The 18,812-nt window shown below is 37.8% G+C and overlaps 2 protein-coding genes across 4 annotated transcripts in view; one reads left to right on the forward strand and one right to left on the reverse strand.

Moving 5' to 3' along the window:
• LOC135213644 (eukaryotic translation initiation factor 5-like) overlaps positions 1 to 9,692 on the forward strand; it is a 131,483-nt gene extending 121,791 nt beyond the window's left edge. For all 3 annotated transcript variants that reach the window (XM_064247685.1, XM_064247686.1, XM_064247687.1), the window contains 3 exons: positions 1,751 to 1,888; positions 3,952 to 4,137; positions 7,569 to 9,692. In XM_064247685.1, the coding sequence (XP_064103755.1) occupies positions 1,751 to 1,888; positions 3,952 to 4,137; positions 7,569 to 7,721 (477 nt within the window). In that variant the 3' untranslated portion in view covers positions 7,722 to 9,692. The remainder of the gene's footprint in view (positions 1 to 1,750; positions 1,889 to 3,951; positions 4,138 to 7,568) is intronic.
• A 7,760-nt stretch (positions 9,693 to 17,452) lies between these two features.
• On the reverse strand, positions 17,453 to 18,376 carry LOC135213875 (tigger transposable element-derived protein 1-like). The gene has a single exon (XM_064247975.1). It carries the CDS (start codon positions 18,374 to 18,376, stop codon positions 17,453 to 17,455), a length of 924 nt encoding a protein of 307 aa, XP_064104045.1.
• Positions 18,377 to 18,812: the final 436 nt, after the last annotated feature.

Below are 18,812 nucleotides of genomic sequence, written 5' to 3' on the forward strand. Positions count from 1 at the left end.
AAATTAGTTACAAATTTGGTATTTTGTCATGCGTAATTTTTGCTTGCCTACTAAGTAAAAATATGGCTTTAGGTGTATTTCTTCGACGGTTTGCATATGTTTCCAAGGGTTCAGAAACAAAGTTATATATATCATCATATAGCTAAAGAGTTGTAGAATACGATGAAAAAATATGAAAACTTGAGTGTAATAACCTTGGTGCTAGAGATCTTTTTGTAAGACAGAAAATTTTTCATGTTCGGCTACATTTACCTGATACGCAATGACATTAACCTGACGTCTTTTTAGACTTTTGGTGACGATATGACAAAATTAAATCTACTACCAAAAAAACGAGACTAGAACAGCCGCCTAAAAAAAAATTTCACACCAAAAATTACAGCTAACAAACAGGCTGGTGATGATGGGTGAGATGGGGAAATATTGGTTGGTGGTGAAAGGGTTAATCCTCAAAAGGACATCCTTGCTAACCTCAGCACTGGTACCAAAAAATATCCACTTCCACTTTATAACCACCAATATAAAACACCCTGCCTCAGGCTAAATACACTAAGCCACTTTAATACCACCAAAATATGTATATAACACCAAAGAATACCACCTCTGCAGGATATAATTTCAGAAAACCACTGATCATAAGTCACCAAAATAACATTTGTGACATAAACTCTCAAGATCGCAAACCACCAAAAACCATAAAACCACAGATCACCACCAAAAATCCAAATAATGCCACAACATTTATCATCATCCCACTATTAACACCATAATATTCATCATATAACACCAGAGGATATCAACCCTTGTTGTCCCTACATTCCTTATCCAAATTTTTCCATTTTTACAACACTTACTCCAGATATTTATGCCAAATCGCCGCAGTTGCGCATAATAAGAAAAATAGTAAATGAAAAAAAAAAGTGTTTAATAAGTGATTAACAAAAACATAAAACTCTACAGGTCTCGGGCTTCTACATTTCACCTTCCATTTGTGAAACTGTGAGAGAGAGAACAATATGCATAACCACATAATTTCCCTATTTAAGGAACATTACTGTAGAAATAATGTCTGGCTGATTGTACCCATGTAAGTGGTCTGTCAGGGATTGCCCTTAGAATGGCTTCTCTCTTGAAGGAAAATGCTGAATAAATTTTGTTCATCTGAAATGACTAATTTAATCTGTGTGTGTGAGAGAAATTGCAGTGCAAAACTTTGCCTTGCCTGCTCTTACATAGCCTTCTGTCTCATCATATCTAGTTACACTGACCATAGGTTGCTATTTATATGATTTCTCCCATCTCAAAAAATCTGGCATACACTCCAACAACATAGTAAACTACATTATTTTGGTTAGCTCGACCTGAAAATGTCTCGAGCAAACAGATTATGTAAAACTAAGAAATTATTGACATGACTATGACTGTTAACATATGTATAAATATACTCAAATTTTACTAACAGCTACTAAACAAATTCTCAAAGCATCTGTATGAAATTTAACGACTCAAGTTTTGGAACATTACAGTAAATAAAGATTGTCTTGTCAAAACTTGAAAAGAGTACCCAGGGGAACTATACAACAGGAAAAATAATCCATCTCATAATTTGCTCTTGCATTATAAGCACTGTGTTATTTTTAAAATAGAGATGATATATGTCACTTTCAAAATAGAGATATGATATGTCATTTTTAAAATAGAGATAGGATGTGTCATTTTTAAAATAGAGATGATATAAATCTTCTTTCAGATTCCACAGTACCGTATCCTCCTCCTGCATTTCACTCATGGAAATCCCAAATCTCAGAAGTATTTCATTGGAGCTGTGGAGAAATTGATAGAATTGAAGAAAAATGTATTGCTACCAAGAGTTCCAGTTATTTTGAAGGTAATTTTTGTTGTCATTTTAGGTTTCTTTTCATGCCCGGACTTGGGTACAGGTTCATCCTTTAGAGTTTTTATCACTAAACTCATAGTGTTATATAGTTTTTTTAGTTGCATTAACTGCTGTAAGTACATTATTTGATTAATGCTTCATACTCTTAAGACATACTCATGCTAAAATGTAAACTATTACTGACATGATTAATGAACACCTCTTCATACAAGATGGTTATGTTTTGCAATCCCCTTAAAGAGGCAGACCCCTTCCAAATAATACTATAATATAAAAGAGTATCAATATCAGTAGTGTGTTTTGCCTTGATAATACTGAGTAAGTTCCTTCACACACCATTTGGCAGCTAGTGCTATTAATTTATTTTATTTTTATTTTCAAAATTCAGCTTAATTTTTCCCCCTTCAATTTGGCCAACTTCTTTATTCTTCTCTAATAGTCTCTTATTTAAAAGCTATAAACTTCATTAACTCTGTTCAAAATAGAAAATCCTGGACATTTTTGCACCTAATTCCTATATTCTTTTGTGTAGTAACACATAATAGCAGTAATCACTAAATTAAATTTCATTCTATTTCATTGTACAGAATTAATTTATAAATTAATTTCTGCCTAATTTGGAGAAATTTAAATTTTGTATATCTACCGTATATTTCGGCGTATAAGTCAACCGGAAGATGAGTCGACCCCCCAATTCTGAGTAAATTTTTATGATTTTAACTAATATTGGGTATATTAGTCGACCTATAAAATGTGAGGCCAACCGTACGCTCAAAATAAGCTGCAGGGTAAAACGTATCATGTAAAATAACCTGAATGTTATTACAGTACATATGTGAGGCCAACCATACGCTTAATATAAGCAGCAGGGTGAAACGTATCATATGAAATAACCTGAATGTTATTACGGTACATATGTTGCTCTACTTACCATAAGAAATACACGTAATATACTTTGTATATTAACAAATCTGTGTAATATATAAAAGATGAATATACCGGCAAATATGATTAGAAATGACGAAACGAAAGATACGTTACTCGAGTGTAATGTGAACAAACAAAGCACTAACTACGCTGCATAACAGCCTACGTATATATGTATGTACAAACTGCCGCTTAAGTTAATGTTTTGATTGGGTTGTTAAAACGACGTGCCGATATTTTATTATGATGTTGGAATATTCCTTGACCTTTGGTTCTTCTATGGCATAAACAGGCTCATTTGAGGGGAACCGAACCTGCAGTTGATTCACCAGATTCAAACTGGGATCCTTATGATGAAACCGTGAATGATAATTTTTTTTTTTTTTTTTTTTGTTTGTTTGATTAAATTGTTTAATTCAAGTGACGATGACTCAAGTAATTTTGAAGGATTTTAAATACATATTTACTATTAAATACAAATTTTTAAAATTTTATTTAAGGTGATAAAGATTTCATACCATAAATGTTTTTGAACAATACCCCGGTAAATACAAAACTATCAGAGTGAACGCACACTTCTCAATTACTGTACTACAAATGGCTATGCAATGTTTACACTTGCTGTGCGATGGGGGTTTCTTCAAGTTACTTTGATTTTTTTCATTTGATTTAAGGTAATGGATGTTCTAATGTATTATTATTGTCATATTACAGTGTGAAATGGTTTTAATTCTGGTATTTACATACATAGTTACCTCAACAAGGCTGTCATTGTTATTAGCCAACTGTAAAGCCTGGATTTCAGTACCGATATGCCAAAATAATAAAGATTCACTTTTTGTTACTGTTGGATAAGTCGACCCCCTAATTTTGGCATGATTTTTTGGGGCTAAAGGGTCGACTTATAAGCCGAAATATATGGTACTAGCTTTAATACCTCATCTTGACAGAGTTTGGTTGTTCCTCATTCAAGTATTGTTTCAAAATTAAACTAAAACCAGCATGACATGGAAAATAATTTACAGGAAGTGAGAACTTGGTTCTACCACAAATTAATTTGGACCCCCCAAAATCTTGATGGGTTAAAAGAATTATGTACTTATATTTATTACTGTAACTGCTTTCAGGCAATGTATGATAGTGATGTTATTGAAGAGGAAGTGCTCTTGGATTGGGGTAAAAAAGTATCTAAGAAATATGTCAGCAAAGAGGTTGCTTCTGAAATACATGAGAAAGCTCAACCATTTTTGAAATGGCTACAGGAGGCAGAAGTTGAAGAAACTACTGAAGAGGAGGAGGATTCTGACATAGAGGTAAGTTTTCCTATTGTGCAGCTCAGAAGCTATTGCTTTTAACCTGAACACTTTTTTTTTTTACATCTTGTATGGTTGTACAGGAATGATAGAGGAGTTTATTTTATTTGTCATAAAATAATCCCCCCAAAAAAGTGCTTTGAAGGATGGTGGTGGGCAATACCATGTGAGACAAGTAGTATAACACTAAGACCGAGGGAATTAGTAATACAACCAAATGGTTGAGAAAGTATGTATTCGCCAATTTAGTGTCATTCTTTATGAGTGACTTCCATTCAGTTTTCCTTTATTGTCTCACTTCAAGTAAATGAATAGGATAGAACTGTATTATAAGAAAAAGGTTAAGAGTGTATTTCCTGAAGAAGCATGGTGGATGAATATTTGTTACTGACAAGTATACATTTAACCCTTTTGCTGTGTGGGATTGATTTCCTCAGTCATTAAAAAGGTCTCATCCATATTATAGGACTGATCTGTCATAATTCTTTCGGTTTTAGTTCTGCAGCTCATAGTAGACCAAGTGCTTCCCTTGTCAATGAAAGAAGCTTTTGTTTAAATTCCAGCAACAAATGGTAACATTTGATTTCTAACTTGCAGGATAATCTTAGGACAAGGGGTTGACTTCAGTAACCATGAAAATGCCACAAAGGAAGGGATTTCTCTTTATTATGAAGTAGTACAGAGGCTTTTATTGGGAAATGATATGGTAGTTGTAGACCTGAACCCTTAGTCTGATAGTAACAGTAGTGAATATGGTGATGCTTATTGTATTATAGTTGTTATAGGCAAAACTATCATAGGTCATTTTTTGGCCCCAGTTTCATCAGAGATGAATATGAATTGGAGGAAGTGACAGAGGAGGAAGCAGATTTGTGAAGTACCAGAGGTGTTAGTAAACAAGGAATACATAAAATTTGCAAATTGAATACTGTGAAGATTCGGTTTTTACAAAAATCTGTGCTCAAACTTTTATTGGGGGATGATAAAATCACAATTTTTTTTTTTTTTTTTTTTTTTTTTTTTTTTTTTTTTTTTACTACAGAATTCCAGGTCTTATGTTGCTTATTAAAGTTTTTCCAGATGAAATGTTTGGCCAACATTTGTATATAAAGATTTTCAAACTGAATAACAAAAATGTCATTAGTTTACTCCATGCTTTCCACGGTATCACACTGAAATGAATTGCTAATATAATACACATAAATCAATATTTGAATAATTAACTTGAAATATACCACCAGTTATTATAAATGTTATGATAGAAAAAATGTTAGGCTAAATTTTATATTTGTGTGTACAGTAATACATCACTCTTACGCGATTCAAGTTGCGCGAATTCACAATATTCACAATAGCACAAACTTTCCAATCATATGCGAGTATTTCACAGACACACAAATGCAACATTCTTTAATCCTGGAGAAACTGTACAAAGGTGTTAGTTCAATTTTTTTTTTTTATATATTATTTACAAGTTTTCAGATTTGTGTGTAAATTAACCCTCTGGCACTTACAGGGGTTCCTATAGTGCTACCCAGTACACAACTTATGCTGTGGAGGGAAAAGGGAGCTTGTGCAGAAAAGTTTCTTTGTAAATATCATTATGTCCAAACTATAACTGAAATACGCTTCTGGTTTGTTTTACGATGTCCTAAAGCAATCATAAAATCATAATTTCCCCTGAAAATAACTTAGGGATGACCCCCCCCCCCCCCCCCCCACCCCCCCCCCCCCCCCTCCCTCCCTCCCTCCCTCCCTCCCTCCCTCCCTAATAACTTATGGATAACCCTCCACCCCCTAATAACTTACTGATGACTCCACCCTCTCTCTCTCTCTCTCCCCCCCCTTCCCCCTCCCAATAACTTATGGATGACTCCTCTCTCTCTCTCTCTCTCTCTCTCTCTCTCTCTCTCTCTCTCTCTCTCTCTCTCTCTCTCTCTCTCTCCCCATAACTTAACGGATGAGACTGAAATTGTATATCCTAGCACTTTCAGCGAAAAATTTATTGAAGCAGTTTCGTGTTATTGAATCACTAGAGGGTTATGTATTATTAAATAATAAAAATAATTTTCTCTCTCTCTCTCTCTCTCTCTCTCTCTCTCTCCGTCTCTCTCTCTCTCTCTCTCTCTCTCTCTCGCCATTTATTTTTTGTTGTAAGGTTAGTATATTAAGCTAAACTTTTGAAGAGAATTATATATATAGTAACTTTAATTGCATTTAAAAGTTAGCTTAATACTTATGTAAAAGACATCTCTCTCTCTCTCTCTCTCCTCTCCTCTTCCATCTCTCCTCTCTCTCTCTCCTCTCTCTCTCTCTCTCTCTCAATCTCTCTCTCTCCTATCTCTCTCTCTCTCTTCCAAAAATAGTTAGATTGGTTGGCTGGTTGGAGGGGAGAAAGAAGATAGAACTATTTTGTACATATGTAATCTTCACACTTATATTTTTTCTAATCATTTATTTCTATTTTCATAGGTAATGTATTAAGCTAACATTTAAATGAAATTACAGCAACTTTAATATAATTTAAAAGTTAGCTTTATATTTAGGGAGCACGATTAGGGTCATATGTTGTAGTGTTCAAACTCTAGAAGTAAGCATATATTAGCAATTTTAGACACCATGCCAAACTCACGCAAAACTTCCCCGTGTAAGGGGGGGGGGGGGGGGGGGGTGGGGGGGGGGGGGGGGGGGGGGGGGAGAAGTGGTCGTCTGGAATTTAACCTCCTATAAGTTTTGGGGTATTACTGTACTCTAGTGAAAGTCAATTGCTATCACAAAGTTGGGTGTTTAGGTAGCTAAATGTTCTCCATAAACCTGCAGTTCTACTAAACTTTGGTATTACACTGAAATGAAATTGCTAATAAAAGCTACATAATTCAATATGTGAATAATTAACTTAAAATATACCACCAGTTATTATAAATGTCATAATAGGAAAAATGTTAGGCTAAATTTTATATTTTTAATTATATAAAAGATTTAATATTTATTTTCTGTGGGTCACTAATTTAAAATGGGACCACATAGTAACTGAGCAGTGACAGGAGGAAATTGTGTACTCTAGTGAAAGTCAATTGGTATCACAAAATTGGGTGTTTAGGTAGCATAGCTACATTGTTAGTGGTTCGAGTGCTGCTTAAGAGTTATTGGTAGTGCTAACTTGACTGCTTCCTAAATGTTCTCCATAAACTTGCAGTTCTGCTAAACTTTGGCACTGAATACTTAAACACCCTTTGATATAAATTGCTAGTTAAGTGAGCGTAATGAAAGGTTAATATAATATGTCAGAAAAACTGTGAAAAGTGTTAGGAAAACTTTGTGAAAAGTGTTTTGATCCTTGCAGCACATTTTTTGTAGCAGGTTTCATTTATTTGCAGTCTCATGTACACAGCACTTTCCATGCTAGTTCAAATGTTTTCTTTATTCCACAGATTGAGTATAATGAGAAAGCAAGAGGCCAAACACTAAAAGAACAAGAAAGCAAAAATGAAGATGGAACTGTTACAGGGGCTCCAAAGATTGTTGCTCCAGATGAAGCAGAGGAAGAGGAAGAAGACAGTGATGTGGATATAGACAACTTGTAAATTGATCTCTAAGGAAAATCCTGACCTTATACTATTGGCATTTTGGATGATACATATTGGATGGGAATAAAGAAAGATACAAATAGCATAATCTTGATGAAATATTTTGTCATTGTAATTTTGAGCATTTTGATTTTTTTAATGGAACTGTTAGCACTGAATTTGATGATGAAGGTCTTTTGTGTTGCTGCAATTGTATAATTTGGTATGTTTGCTAAAAGTTAAAACAGTGTATAGTACTTGCAGAAGAAATTAAGGGATTGAAATTTCACGTAAGAAATGTGTTGGTAAAGTGTCGTAAGTAGCTGCACTAATACTTTAGTGCTCTAGAATATTTAGGTTATATTTTGAAGGTTTATGACTCTTGTGGGTTTTTTTATAGCAAGGAAATTTACAAGCATATACCATCTCCATAGTCAGACTTACTTAAAAATATGTAGTCACTTTGCAATTCATTTTGCTCTATACTGATAACAAGCATGTGAAATTTGATTACATGTTAGGATGAAATTAGTTTGTTCCTTGTATTTTCATGAAACTGAATTTTAGAGGTATTGCTAAGTGATAAAGCTTTACTCAACCTTTTTCTTATCACATAATTTCTCAAAAGGTATCACACAAAGCTGTTTTAGCCAGTGCCAAGCTACATTAGAAAGCAGAAGTATTTGCATTGCTAACTATGAGACAAGCTTTAAAAGTGGTTGTCTGTCTAGTTTAAGGTGTTGGATTGCCCAAGTTGTACATCCAAATATGTGGTTCATAGCAAGCCTTCTCATATATGGCATATATTTTTTTTTTTTTTTCGGTGTTTGGGCCCATTTTCAGGTAGTCAGCTTTTGAAATATAATTTTATACATTGCTGTCTGTAAACAGAACAGGAAATATCCAGCTTGTGGGTTCTTGTGTAGTCTTATATCTTGGTGGATTTTTTTTTTTTTTTTTTTTTTTTTTTTTTTGCGTTGTCAAATAACGTAGCTGCATATGTGGCAGTGGATGATAATGGGAGTGTTGACATAAAATGTTAGAAAGAATAGGGAAGAAGCATCTCTCTACCACTGATAGAAAGTGGGAAGAAGCATCTCGCTACCACTGACAGAAAGTAGGTAGATAGTATCATCCTTAGTCTTTCAATTTTATTTTCAACACTTTTTCTCTTTTTTTGTGGTGTGGCGGCTTTTAATTTTCCATTGGAGACTAGTTTAGGACTGTGATCTTAGAAGAAGTGGGCGAAGGAGAAATGGCTTGATTTGAGATTTTACATAATTGCTTGGATTCTCTAAAACAAAATAAGAATGTCTTTCAATGCCATTGATCACTGAAAAAAAATCAGCCATATCCTCTTTATCCATTTCATGTAATAGAATGGCATATATTGAAGTCAGTCTGATATAAGAGGCACATTCCTAGTGTCAACCCGTACCCGAGTGACTCTCTTGGGAGTAGTGCCATTCGTTACATTCATCTTGGGACATCTCTCTGAAAGCTCTCTTTCAGGAAAGCAGTTTGACAGTCAGATGTTCACATTTATTTTGTCTTTTGCAAAATGCGCTGTTCTTAGGTTATGATGACTATATTTTAATGATGAGGCAGCTTGGTAGGGGTGACACTAGGTTGTTGGTCTGTTGGCCTTCTCATTTTCCATAAAACCATTAAATGTTGATTAATGTGGAATTCTATTTTTAAAAAAAACCTTGCCAAATCGTATGTAATTTTAAACTGGCTGAATGTAATGTTTCTGTAAATAAATTGCAAGTGAGAAAAGAAGTGGAATAAGAGATTCATAATGTTCTGGTTGAAAGGTTGTGTTGATTATTCTCCCCCAGGTAGGGAGCACAGGATGTATTCTATTCCACTGGTTTGCCATCTGAAGATATGTATTAGGCGGCTGCCGCAGATTTTCTTTATTTTCTTGTTTCTTTTTCTTTCTTTTTTTTGAAATGTAAAGCTCTTGAATAATCGTTGCAGCATCCAGTTCTGTTTTATTAACCTTCAATTTTTTTGTAAGTAAAAATTATAATTTTCCCACCCAAGGTTTTTATTAATGAAAAATAAAAATTCAGTCTTGTTGATCTGAGACAGGGGCCCAGGTATTTGAAGGGATGATACATCAAAAGACATTCATAATTTCAGTTTTCTCTGATAATACAGGCCAGGTTTTATAAGGATATATCTTTGGTGTAAATTGGTTTCATTTTTAAAATTTGCAGAGGGTAGTAAATTAGCAGTATGTAAAATGGGATTGGGGAGGACATATTACCCGTCTGACTGTAAGCGATCAATTTTTCTAAAGCCATATTACAGTGAAGACATCTCTGCAGCTGCTGGACTTACAAACTATGGTTGTTGAGGAATATTCTCTCTCTCTTGTTTCAGATAGGCTTTGCTTTTGTTAAGGTGTTGATGAGGATATGTTAATTCCTCTTGAGTTATTTTGCAGTGTGTGACCCCTGTGTCACCTCTGAATAAAGTTCATCATTTTTTCTTTATGCAGAGGTGAGAGACTGGCACAGATTGTTCTGATTGGATCACCTTCTTAGTGGAAGAAGTTTGAGGACCCAGAGGAAGTAATCTAAAGAGGTTTTGTTGGACAGTAATATCCCTCCTTTCACACTTAACATCTCTTTGAAGATCTGCTGTGATCCCTCCTTGTGCTGTTATGACTACTCTGGCTGTTCAGTCTCCACAGGGGTTCACATGGGATGCCGATGATTGATCTACTCACTTAGCTCATGAGGACTGTAATGTCTTATGGAGGTCTCCTATGTGGTCATTGACTCTTCCTTGATTTTCATCATTCCCATTTTTACTGATCTACAAGGTGGCCTACAGAGATTTAAGAAATTACTGAAGGATCTCTGGTCTTCCTTAAGGCCTGTCCACACGTCAAGCTTTGCTCGACGAACTTTGTTCGATGTGACTTCAGAAGCGGAGAAAATGTGGCGAAGCTCTGACTTTTCCCGTTGTTTCTCCACTTCTGACGTCACATCGGACAAAGTTCATCGACCAAAGCTCAACCGTGTGGACCGGGGCCTTAGGGTTAAACAAGGATCTGTTCTGGATAGTCACCATAGAACAAATAGTTGAAGCCAAAGTTACTGCTGCTGTGTCTTGTAAGTCATGCTTGGCATCATACACTAATACTGCTCCCTGAACTTGTCAAAGTTCTATATATAAAAAAGTCAAAGAACAAATGTATTATTCTCATTCCACATCAGTGTAAGTCAGCAGAGTGAGGACTGTGGCCGTGGCAAATGATTTTGAGTGGCTCTATTTTGTGACGTGGTAAACTTGGCTAACTAAGCAAGCACTGCTTCTTTCAGGTGGGGTGTGGCCAGGGGGCGAATCCCCTGGGAGCTCCAGAGATAAAGGTAATTGAAACTGCTAGGGAAAGAGCTTTTGACAATTAATTTAAAAGCAAAATTGACAACTACAAAGGTACTAGTAATAAATTTAGTAAGCATTGCTGCATCAGTGATTTACTTCTTTATTCACCCTCCTCAACATTTATACACATTGAAGGTTATTTTGGGTGAGGCCCATCTACATGAGCCGTTATTAAAGTGCCTCAGTGGCGTGGTTGGTATGGTGTTGGTGTTCCACCTCGGCGGTCGCGGGTTCGATTCTCGGCCATTCCATTGAGGAGTGAGAGACATGTATTTCTGGTGATAGAAGTTCACTCTTGACGTGGTTCGGAAGTCACATAAAAGACAGTGGTCGCGTTGCTGAATAACCACTGGTTCCATGCAACATAAAAGCACCATACAAATAAACATAAGCCATTATCTAATCAAATACTGAATTTCTCACAGGAAAGAGGAAAAGGTGTAGCGTACTCTGTATCTTTATTCCTATCACAAAAATATTCCTATCAAAAAATTCAAATTTCTAAACAGCTCGGAGATCACAACAGGTTCCACAGCTGCTTTTTTTTGTTTTTTAAATCTCTCTTCACTCAAAAATTCACAATAATGGTACAGACAAATATACATAAACCAATTGGTACAATAGTTTACAGTCTCAATATTAAATTAGCAATAAACTTTCAAAGGCAATCATCTCAAAGGGGAAAGCTATTCGATTTACAACACAAACAATTTACCTGATTGAACACACTACAATTGTCAAATTATTATTGTTCAGTAATGAACTACTGAATTTTCCACATATTGACACTAAACAAATGGTGGTTTCTTTTGGAAGATACAAAGTACATTTTACCAAAACGTAAACATTCATTGTTCATATGCGAACAAACCTTCGGTCTTAATAATAGGATAATTTCTATCATATCAAGAGCATTCTCTTGGAAAACAACATACATGTAACATCCCCACCATAGGAGTGTGTCAACACTCCTACCATCTGAAGAAGCTTTACTACAATCACTATAATCTCAAATTTACAAGTCAAGTTTAACAGGTATTACTGTAAGGACGACATTTGGGCGAATGGTCGCTTCCATTGTAAAAATCTGTATATCCATGTGACCTCTCTTTTACTCCAGGAACTAAAATGTAGTACATTTTACACCCTTTCTTTTGATGTATATATGTCTGGAATCTGTTCTCTCTCTAATATTATTTATGTGTTTTAGTCTGTGAAGAAACATCACAGTGGGGACCCGTCCCTTTTGTTTGTTCGTGCGTGCGTGATGGAGACTACATGTCTGTTCGCACGCTGCATTATGTACAGCCTCCTTTGCCAAATAAAATTAGTTTGCTCGCTCTCCTTGTCTTACTCAGACTTTACAATTGGTGACCCAAGCAGTTTTGGCTTTGCCATTAAGGGACTAATTACCGCTGCTCACCTTCAGAAGACTTTTAACGGACCCATACGACGCTTAGTCTAGGTTCTCTGGTACTCGCAAGGGCATTTCTTCATACAAGTGTTTTAGCGTTCAGACTTACGTTTTGGCCCACCATTCACGACTTCTTGTCAACCGTAAGCGTGAGTCTGACAATACAATGGAGAGTTCAGCACATTCACTCGACTCCTCTGTGTCCGCCTCGACCCTGTGATCTGCGAGATTGTCCTTCTTGCTCGAGTCGTCCTCGACGCCCATGCCGGTGCCCTGGACGACCACACCGTCAGAGCCCCACCACATCAAGCTGCCAAACTTCTGCAGTGAGGATGTCACAACATTGCTGCAACAGGTATGGATCCACAGCATCACCCGGAACAGCACCAATGTGGACCTCATCGCCAGGACCCTCACAGCGGATGCCTTCAAACACCTCATTCCATGGATGCACAGCCATCCCAAGAGCTGCCCTACGAAGGCCTGAAGAGGGAGCTCATCCAGGTCTTCTCCCTCCCAGTTCCCCAGTGAGCCGCCCAAATTTTCGACCTCATGGTCAACTCCATGACCACCTCGGATCCCAGACTGGCCTGGCAAAGATCCAGGCCTGGTCCTCCTGCCAGAGGTGGACTACCAAGAACGAAGACAGGAGGTGAGCATCCGCCAGCTCGCTCCCGAAGTCCAAAGCCAGATCCCTAATACCGAGACCATGAAGATGGAAATTCTGGTGTGCTGTTTACTGCCACCCAAGCTGCAAAGCTCTCCTCTCCTCTATCAGCCTACAGCAGGAGGACACGGTAGGTGCAGCATACCAGTGATTGCCAAACAAGCCTCTCCTAGATGCTGGGTGGTGCCGCTTCCACCACCAGTTCGGCAGTAAGGCACGGAAGTGTGAGCGCCCTAGCTTCTTCCACCCTTAAAAAAACGATGGAGGGAGCGCCCAAAACAAGCCCCCATGGCAGTGGCAGTAACGAAGTCCCAACCCAGGGTCTTCTACGTCCAGGACAGCATCTCCGGCCTCAGAATGCTGGTTGACACTGGTGCCATGCAGTCCGCGTTCCCTTCGTCTGCAGAAGATCGTAGCCGCGCCCCCGACAACAACCCAACCGCCCTCGTAGCTGCAAACGGGATGCCCATCTACACCTCCGGCACCAGGGCCCAGACCATCTTGTTCCTGGGCCGAACCTACACCTGGCCCTTCGTCCTCGCCGATGTGGGAACCCTCTCCTTGGGGGTGGACTTCCTCGCCCACCAGAGCCTCTTGGTGGATGTGGCCTGCAATTGCCTTCTTGGTACTGAGACCTGCCTCTCCCACCCCTTCGCCAAAGGACCAAGGGCGCCCACCATCTGTTCCATCCTTCCCCACCACAGATATGCATCCCTCCTCCAGGAGTTTCAGACGTCTTCTGTCCTGAGCTTCGCCAGATGGTTGGGCCCGCACCCAAGCACGGTGTCTTCCACCATATTGAGACCAAGGGGCCCCCAACACACGCAAAGTTCCACTGCCTACTGCTGAAGTTCCTTCAGGAAGCCAAGACTGTGTTCAAAGAAATGGAGAAGATGGGGCTCTGTAAAAAGGCAGCGAGTCCGTGGACGTCCCCCCTCCACATGGTGAAGGCAAAAGGTATGTGGAGGCCCTTCAGTGACTACCAGCGCCTGAACCTTGTCACCATGCCCAACAGCTAGCCTACTGTAAGGAAAGTTGCTTACCTTTTGCCCATATTCGGTATTCTTATTGCCATGGAATAACAGAACAACCTTACTTTATATTATTGCTAGAGAAGATCCTGGATGTGTAGAAAAGGACTCCTAAAATAGAGAACCACTATTTTTGACAGCACTTCAATTATATGTTTGCTCCAAACCAGTTCAAAATGGCCTCAAGGTCTCAACTAACTCACATCTTGTCATTTCTTCTTCTGAACTACATTGCTTCTGAAGCAGATTAGCATTGAGGTCTACTGTATGTGTGCATATATATATATATATATATTATATATATATATATATATATATATATATATATATATATATTATATATATATATATATATATATATATATAACACAGTAGTACCTCGAGATACGAAATTAATCCGTTCCGAGGCACCCATCGTATCATGAGGTTTTTGTATCTAGGACCACATTTTACATGTAAAATGGCTAATCCGTTCCAAGCCCTCCAAAAACACCCCAGTAAATTTCATAATAAAGCTAAATTGACTTATAAACAATGAAATACTACAACAATTTGGACCATTCAAAACCTAAATTAATAACAAAATGCAAAATAACCTGTAAATAAAGTGTATATTAGCCCTTAAACGCCGAGGGGGTATATTAAAAATCGTCTTCCGTACGCCGAGGTGGTCTTGGAGTGAGCGCGTAAGCGGAAAAAATATTTTTTTCAAAAAATCACAGCATGCTTTTTTTTTTACATTGCCTGAAGTTTAGTATGCAACCATCAGAAATGAAAAAAATTATCATTATCATATATTAATAATGCGATATATGATAGCGCGAAACAAAATTTCATATATAATTGTATTCAAATTGCGCTATGCGCAAAACGGTTAAAGGTAACGAGTTAATTTTTTTTCGTTGTAATGTACACTAAATTGCAATCATTTTGGTATATAACACATTGTAAAACGATAAAAGCAACACAGAGAAAATATTATCACAAAACAATGCATGAATTTCGTAAACGATGCGTAACATGCGGGACGTAAAACAAATATTTTTTTCAACAAATTCACCATAATCTAAATATTGTCCTAGAGATTTCCAATTTCTTTCAAAATGAAGACAAATGATTGCATATTATTATACTGTAAGAGTATTAGCTTACAATTGCAGTTTTCGACCAAATCTGATGAGTTAAAGTTGACCGAATGTCGAATTTTTTTATATATATTTTTTTATATGCAATTATTTCGGAAATTAGGAAAGCTACAACCTTTAAATATTTTTCGTTTTATTCTACATGAAATCGCGCACATTTTTATACATAAAACTCTATGAAATGCCTAATATGAAACGGAGCAAATATTCCGAGAATGCGACGTACGCATTTCGGAGATTTGTGGCGGAGAATCCGCGCGCGGAGGGAAGTTTTTTTTTGTTTTTTTTTTTTTTTTTTTTTTTAAATTCACCATAAATCTAAATATTGTGCTAGAGACTTCGAATTTGTTTCAAAATGAAGATAAATGACTGAATATTACTAGACTGTAAGAATTTTAGCTTACAATTGCGTTTTTCGACCATTTCGGTAGAGTTAAAGTTGACTGAACGTGGTTTTTTTTCTATTTATCGTGATTTATATGCAAATATTTCGAAAATGAGAAAAGCTACAACCTTCAATTATTTTTTGTTGTATTCTACATGAAATTGCGCACATTTTCATATATAAAACTTTATGTAATGGCTAATTTAAAATGGTGCAAACATTACCACAATCTCACGTATGATTTTTTCAGAAGAGTTACCGTGCGGACGTAAAGAAAATTTTATTTTTTTCATAAATTCACCATAAAACGAAATATTGTGCTAGAGACTTCCAATTTGTTGCAAAATTAAGGTAAATGATTGAATTTTACTAGAATATAAGAGTTTTAGCTTACAATTGCGTGTTTAGACCATTTCGGTAGAGTCAAAGTTGACCAAAGGTTGAAAATTTGTCACTTATCATTTTTTACATGAAAATATTTCAAAACTGATAAAAGCTACATCCATGGGTTGTTTTTAGTTGTATTGTGCATGAAATTGCGCACATTTCCATATGTAAAACTTTATGTAACGGCTAATTTTAAAATGGTGCAAACATTACCACAATCGCATGTATGATTTTTTTCGGAAGAGTTACCGCGCGGACGTAAAGAAAAAGTTTTTTTCATAAATTCACCATAAAGCGAAATATTGTGCTAGAGACTTCCAATTTGTTGCAAAATGAAGGTAAATGATTGAATATTACTAGAATATAAGAGTTTTAGCTTACAATTGCGTTTTTCGACCATTTCGGTAGAGTCAAAGTTGACCGAAGGTTGAAATTTTGGCACATCGTTATTTATATGAAAATATCTCAAAACTGATAAAAGCTACAATCATGAGTATTTTGTTGTTGTATTCTACATAAAAATGCGCACATTTTCATATATAATACTCCATATAACGGCTAATTTAAAATGGTACAAAAATGATGTCAAAGTGACAAAATAATTTCCGAGATGTGTCACCGATACTTTTTAGCGCGGCAAGAAAGAAATTCGCGCTTGCGCGCCTGCGTAACGATTGTAAACAAAACAACACCTTGATCCATGAACTCCCAGCATCCCCCAAGGCGCGTGATTCAAGAGTTTTCGGCTGATAGGCCTATAAGTATTTTTCCGCAAATTTTTAAAAAAACTTTTGTATGTAGACGTAAAATACGTCCAGTCGGCACCCGAGAGACAAAATATGTCGACGTAAAATACGTCCACTCGGCGTTTAAGGGTTAGTGTACATGGTAACAAGAAATATACTGTACGTAAAATGTGGAAGCTTACCTTTCGTGTGAGGCTATCTCCGAAAGTGGCGGCAGAGGAGGAGGAGGACAAACGGCAGATAAAGTTCGTACGTACACTTAACTTTACGAAAACACATACAGTAATCTCTCACCTATCGCTATTAATGGGGACCAGAACCGACTGCGATAAGTGAAAAACAGGGAAGTAGGGTCCCCCCTATTTTTTAAATGCGTAGTACGTATACGTAAATTTTTTTTTGTACGTGTATACGTGTTATATGTAAATAATAACTGTATATTCTTATAACAAGATACATAACTCACCTCTATCAATGACGATGATCTTGATAAATGACGATGAAACACCTGTGCAGTATGATGGAGGTGAAGATGAAGATGATTTATACTGCACAGGTTAATGAGAGCTTTACTACTCCTCAGGTGACGCCTCATCGTCAGTTGTTAGAGGCGGGGGATCACCGACGGCAGCTTCCGATAGAGCTGGAGTAACAGCAGGAGGCAACGTAGTGTTTCGGTAGGAAGCCGGAGAGGCAGCAGGAGGAGTAGTATCCGACACTTCTGCAGGAGGTTTTCGGCGCACCAGGAACATCGTGATGGGAAGTTGTTGACGTTGTTTTTTCATCTGAGCAAAGATGCCCTTGTACAACGCCATAACACCGTCAATACGGTTACTGAATTCGATGGCTCTAACCATGTTGTCATCGATTTCTTGCGCCCTTTGTTGCATAGCCCGTGCCATGTTGCAGAGTTCTTGCAGATTTTCCAATGTAAGGCCACGTTGCTCAGGTTCGTCGTCATCGCCGTCGTCGGCTGCCTCTTCTTCTTCCTCACTCGCCGATCTTATCATTTCGACGAGGTCCTCGTTGGTTAGGGGCTCTGAGTGGCAGTCGATCAGTGAGTTGATGTCTTCTGCCGTCATGTCGGTGAAACCTTCGTTGGCTACCAACCGCGCCAGCCTCACAGCCTTATCTACGGCGGAGTGATGAACTTCGTCTGGCGTAAATCCCTCATAGTCATGAACGACGTCTGGCCACAGTTTTCTCCAACTTGCATTCAGTGTTTGCTGTTTCATCCCCTTAAGAGCGTTCTGAATGTTGGCCAGGCACGTCGCAATGTTGTACTCCCGCCAATATTTCTTGAGGCTGAAGTCATCGTCGCCTTCGTCGATGGAGGAGATGAGGCCCTCCATCGTGGACCTCATGTAGAGGGCCTTGAAGGCCTGAATGACCCCCTGATCCATTGGTTGGATGAGGGAAGTGGTGTTGGGCGGCAGGAACTCCACTTGAACCCCGTCGTAATGCAGATCCGTTGCATGTCCTCCTGCACAGTCCATCAAGAGGAGGACCTTAAAGGGCAGCCCATTTTCCGCGAGCTATAACTTCACCTGCGGGATAAAGCAGTTCACGAACCAGTCGAGTGTGAGGGCTTTAGTTATCCATGCCTTCTTATTACTCATCCAGTAAACGGGCAGCAAGGCTTTGTTTTTGTTTTTCAAAGCACGAGGATTCAATGACTTGTAGATTAAGCCGGGCTTGAGCATGAAGCCTGCAGCATTCCCGCACATGAGCAGAGTGACTCTATCTTTGTGGACCTTGAACCCTGGCTTCTTCACTTCGTCCTTGTAAAGGAACGTCCAGGACGACATTCTCTTCCAAAAGAGGCCAGTTTCATCCATATTAAACACCTGCTCCGGGATATAGCCGCCCTCTTTAATTAATTTCGGGAACTCTCCCTTTTCTTGAATTTCTCGAACCAGCCCTTGCTGGCAA

Source organism: Macrobrachium nipponense, chromosome 43 (assembly GCF_015104395.2).
Source record: "Macrobrachium nipponense isolate FS-2020 chromosome 43, ASM1510439v2, whole genome shotgun sequence".
Taxonomy (NCBI): Eukaryota; Metazoa; Arthropoda; class Malacostraca; order Decapoda; family Palaemonidae; genus Macrobrachium; species Macrobrachium nipponense.

Bases quoted from the DNA above. Each gene is read 5' to 3' on its own strand.
- LOC135213875 (XM_064247975.1), bottom strand. From the start codon at position 18,376: ATGGACTGTGCAGGAGGACATGCAACGGATCTGCATTACGACGGGGTT.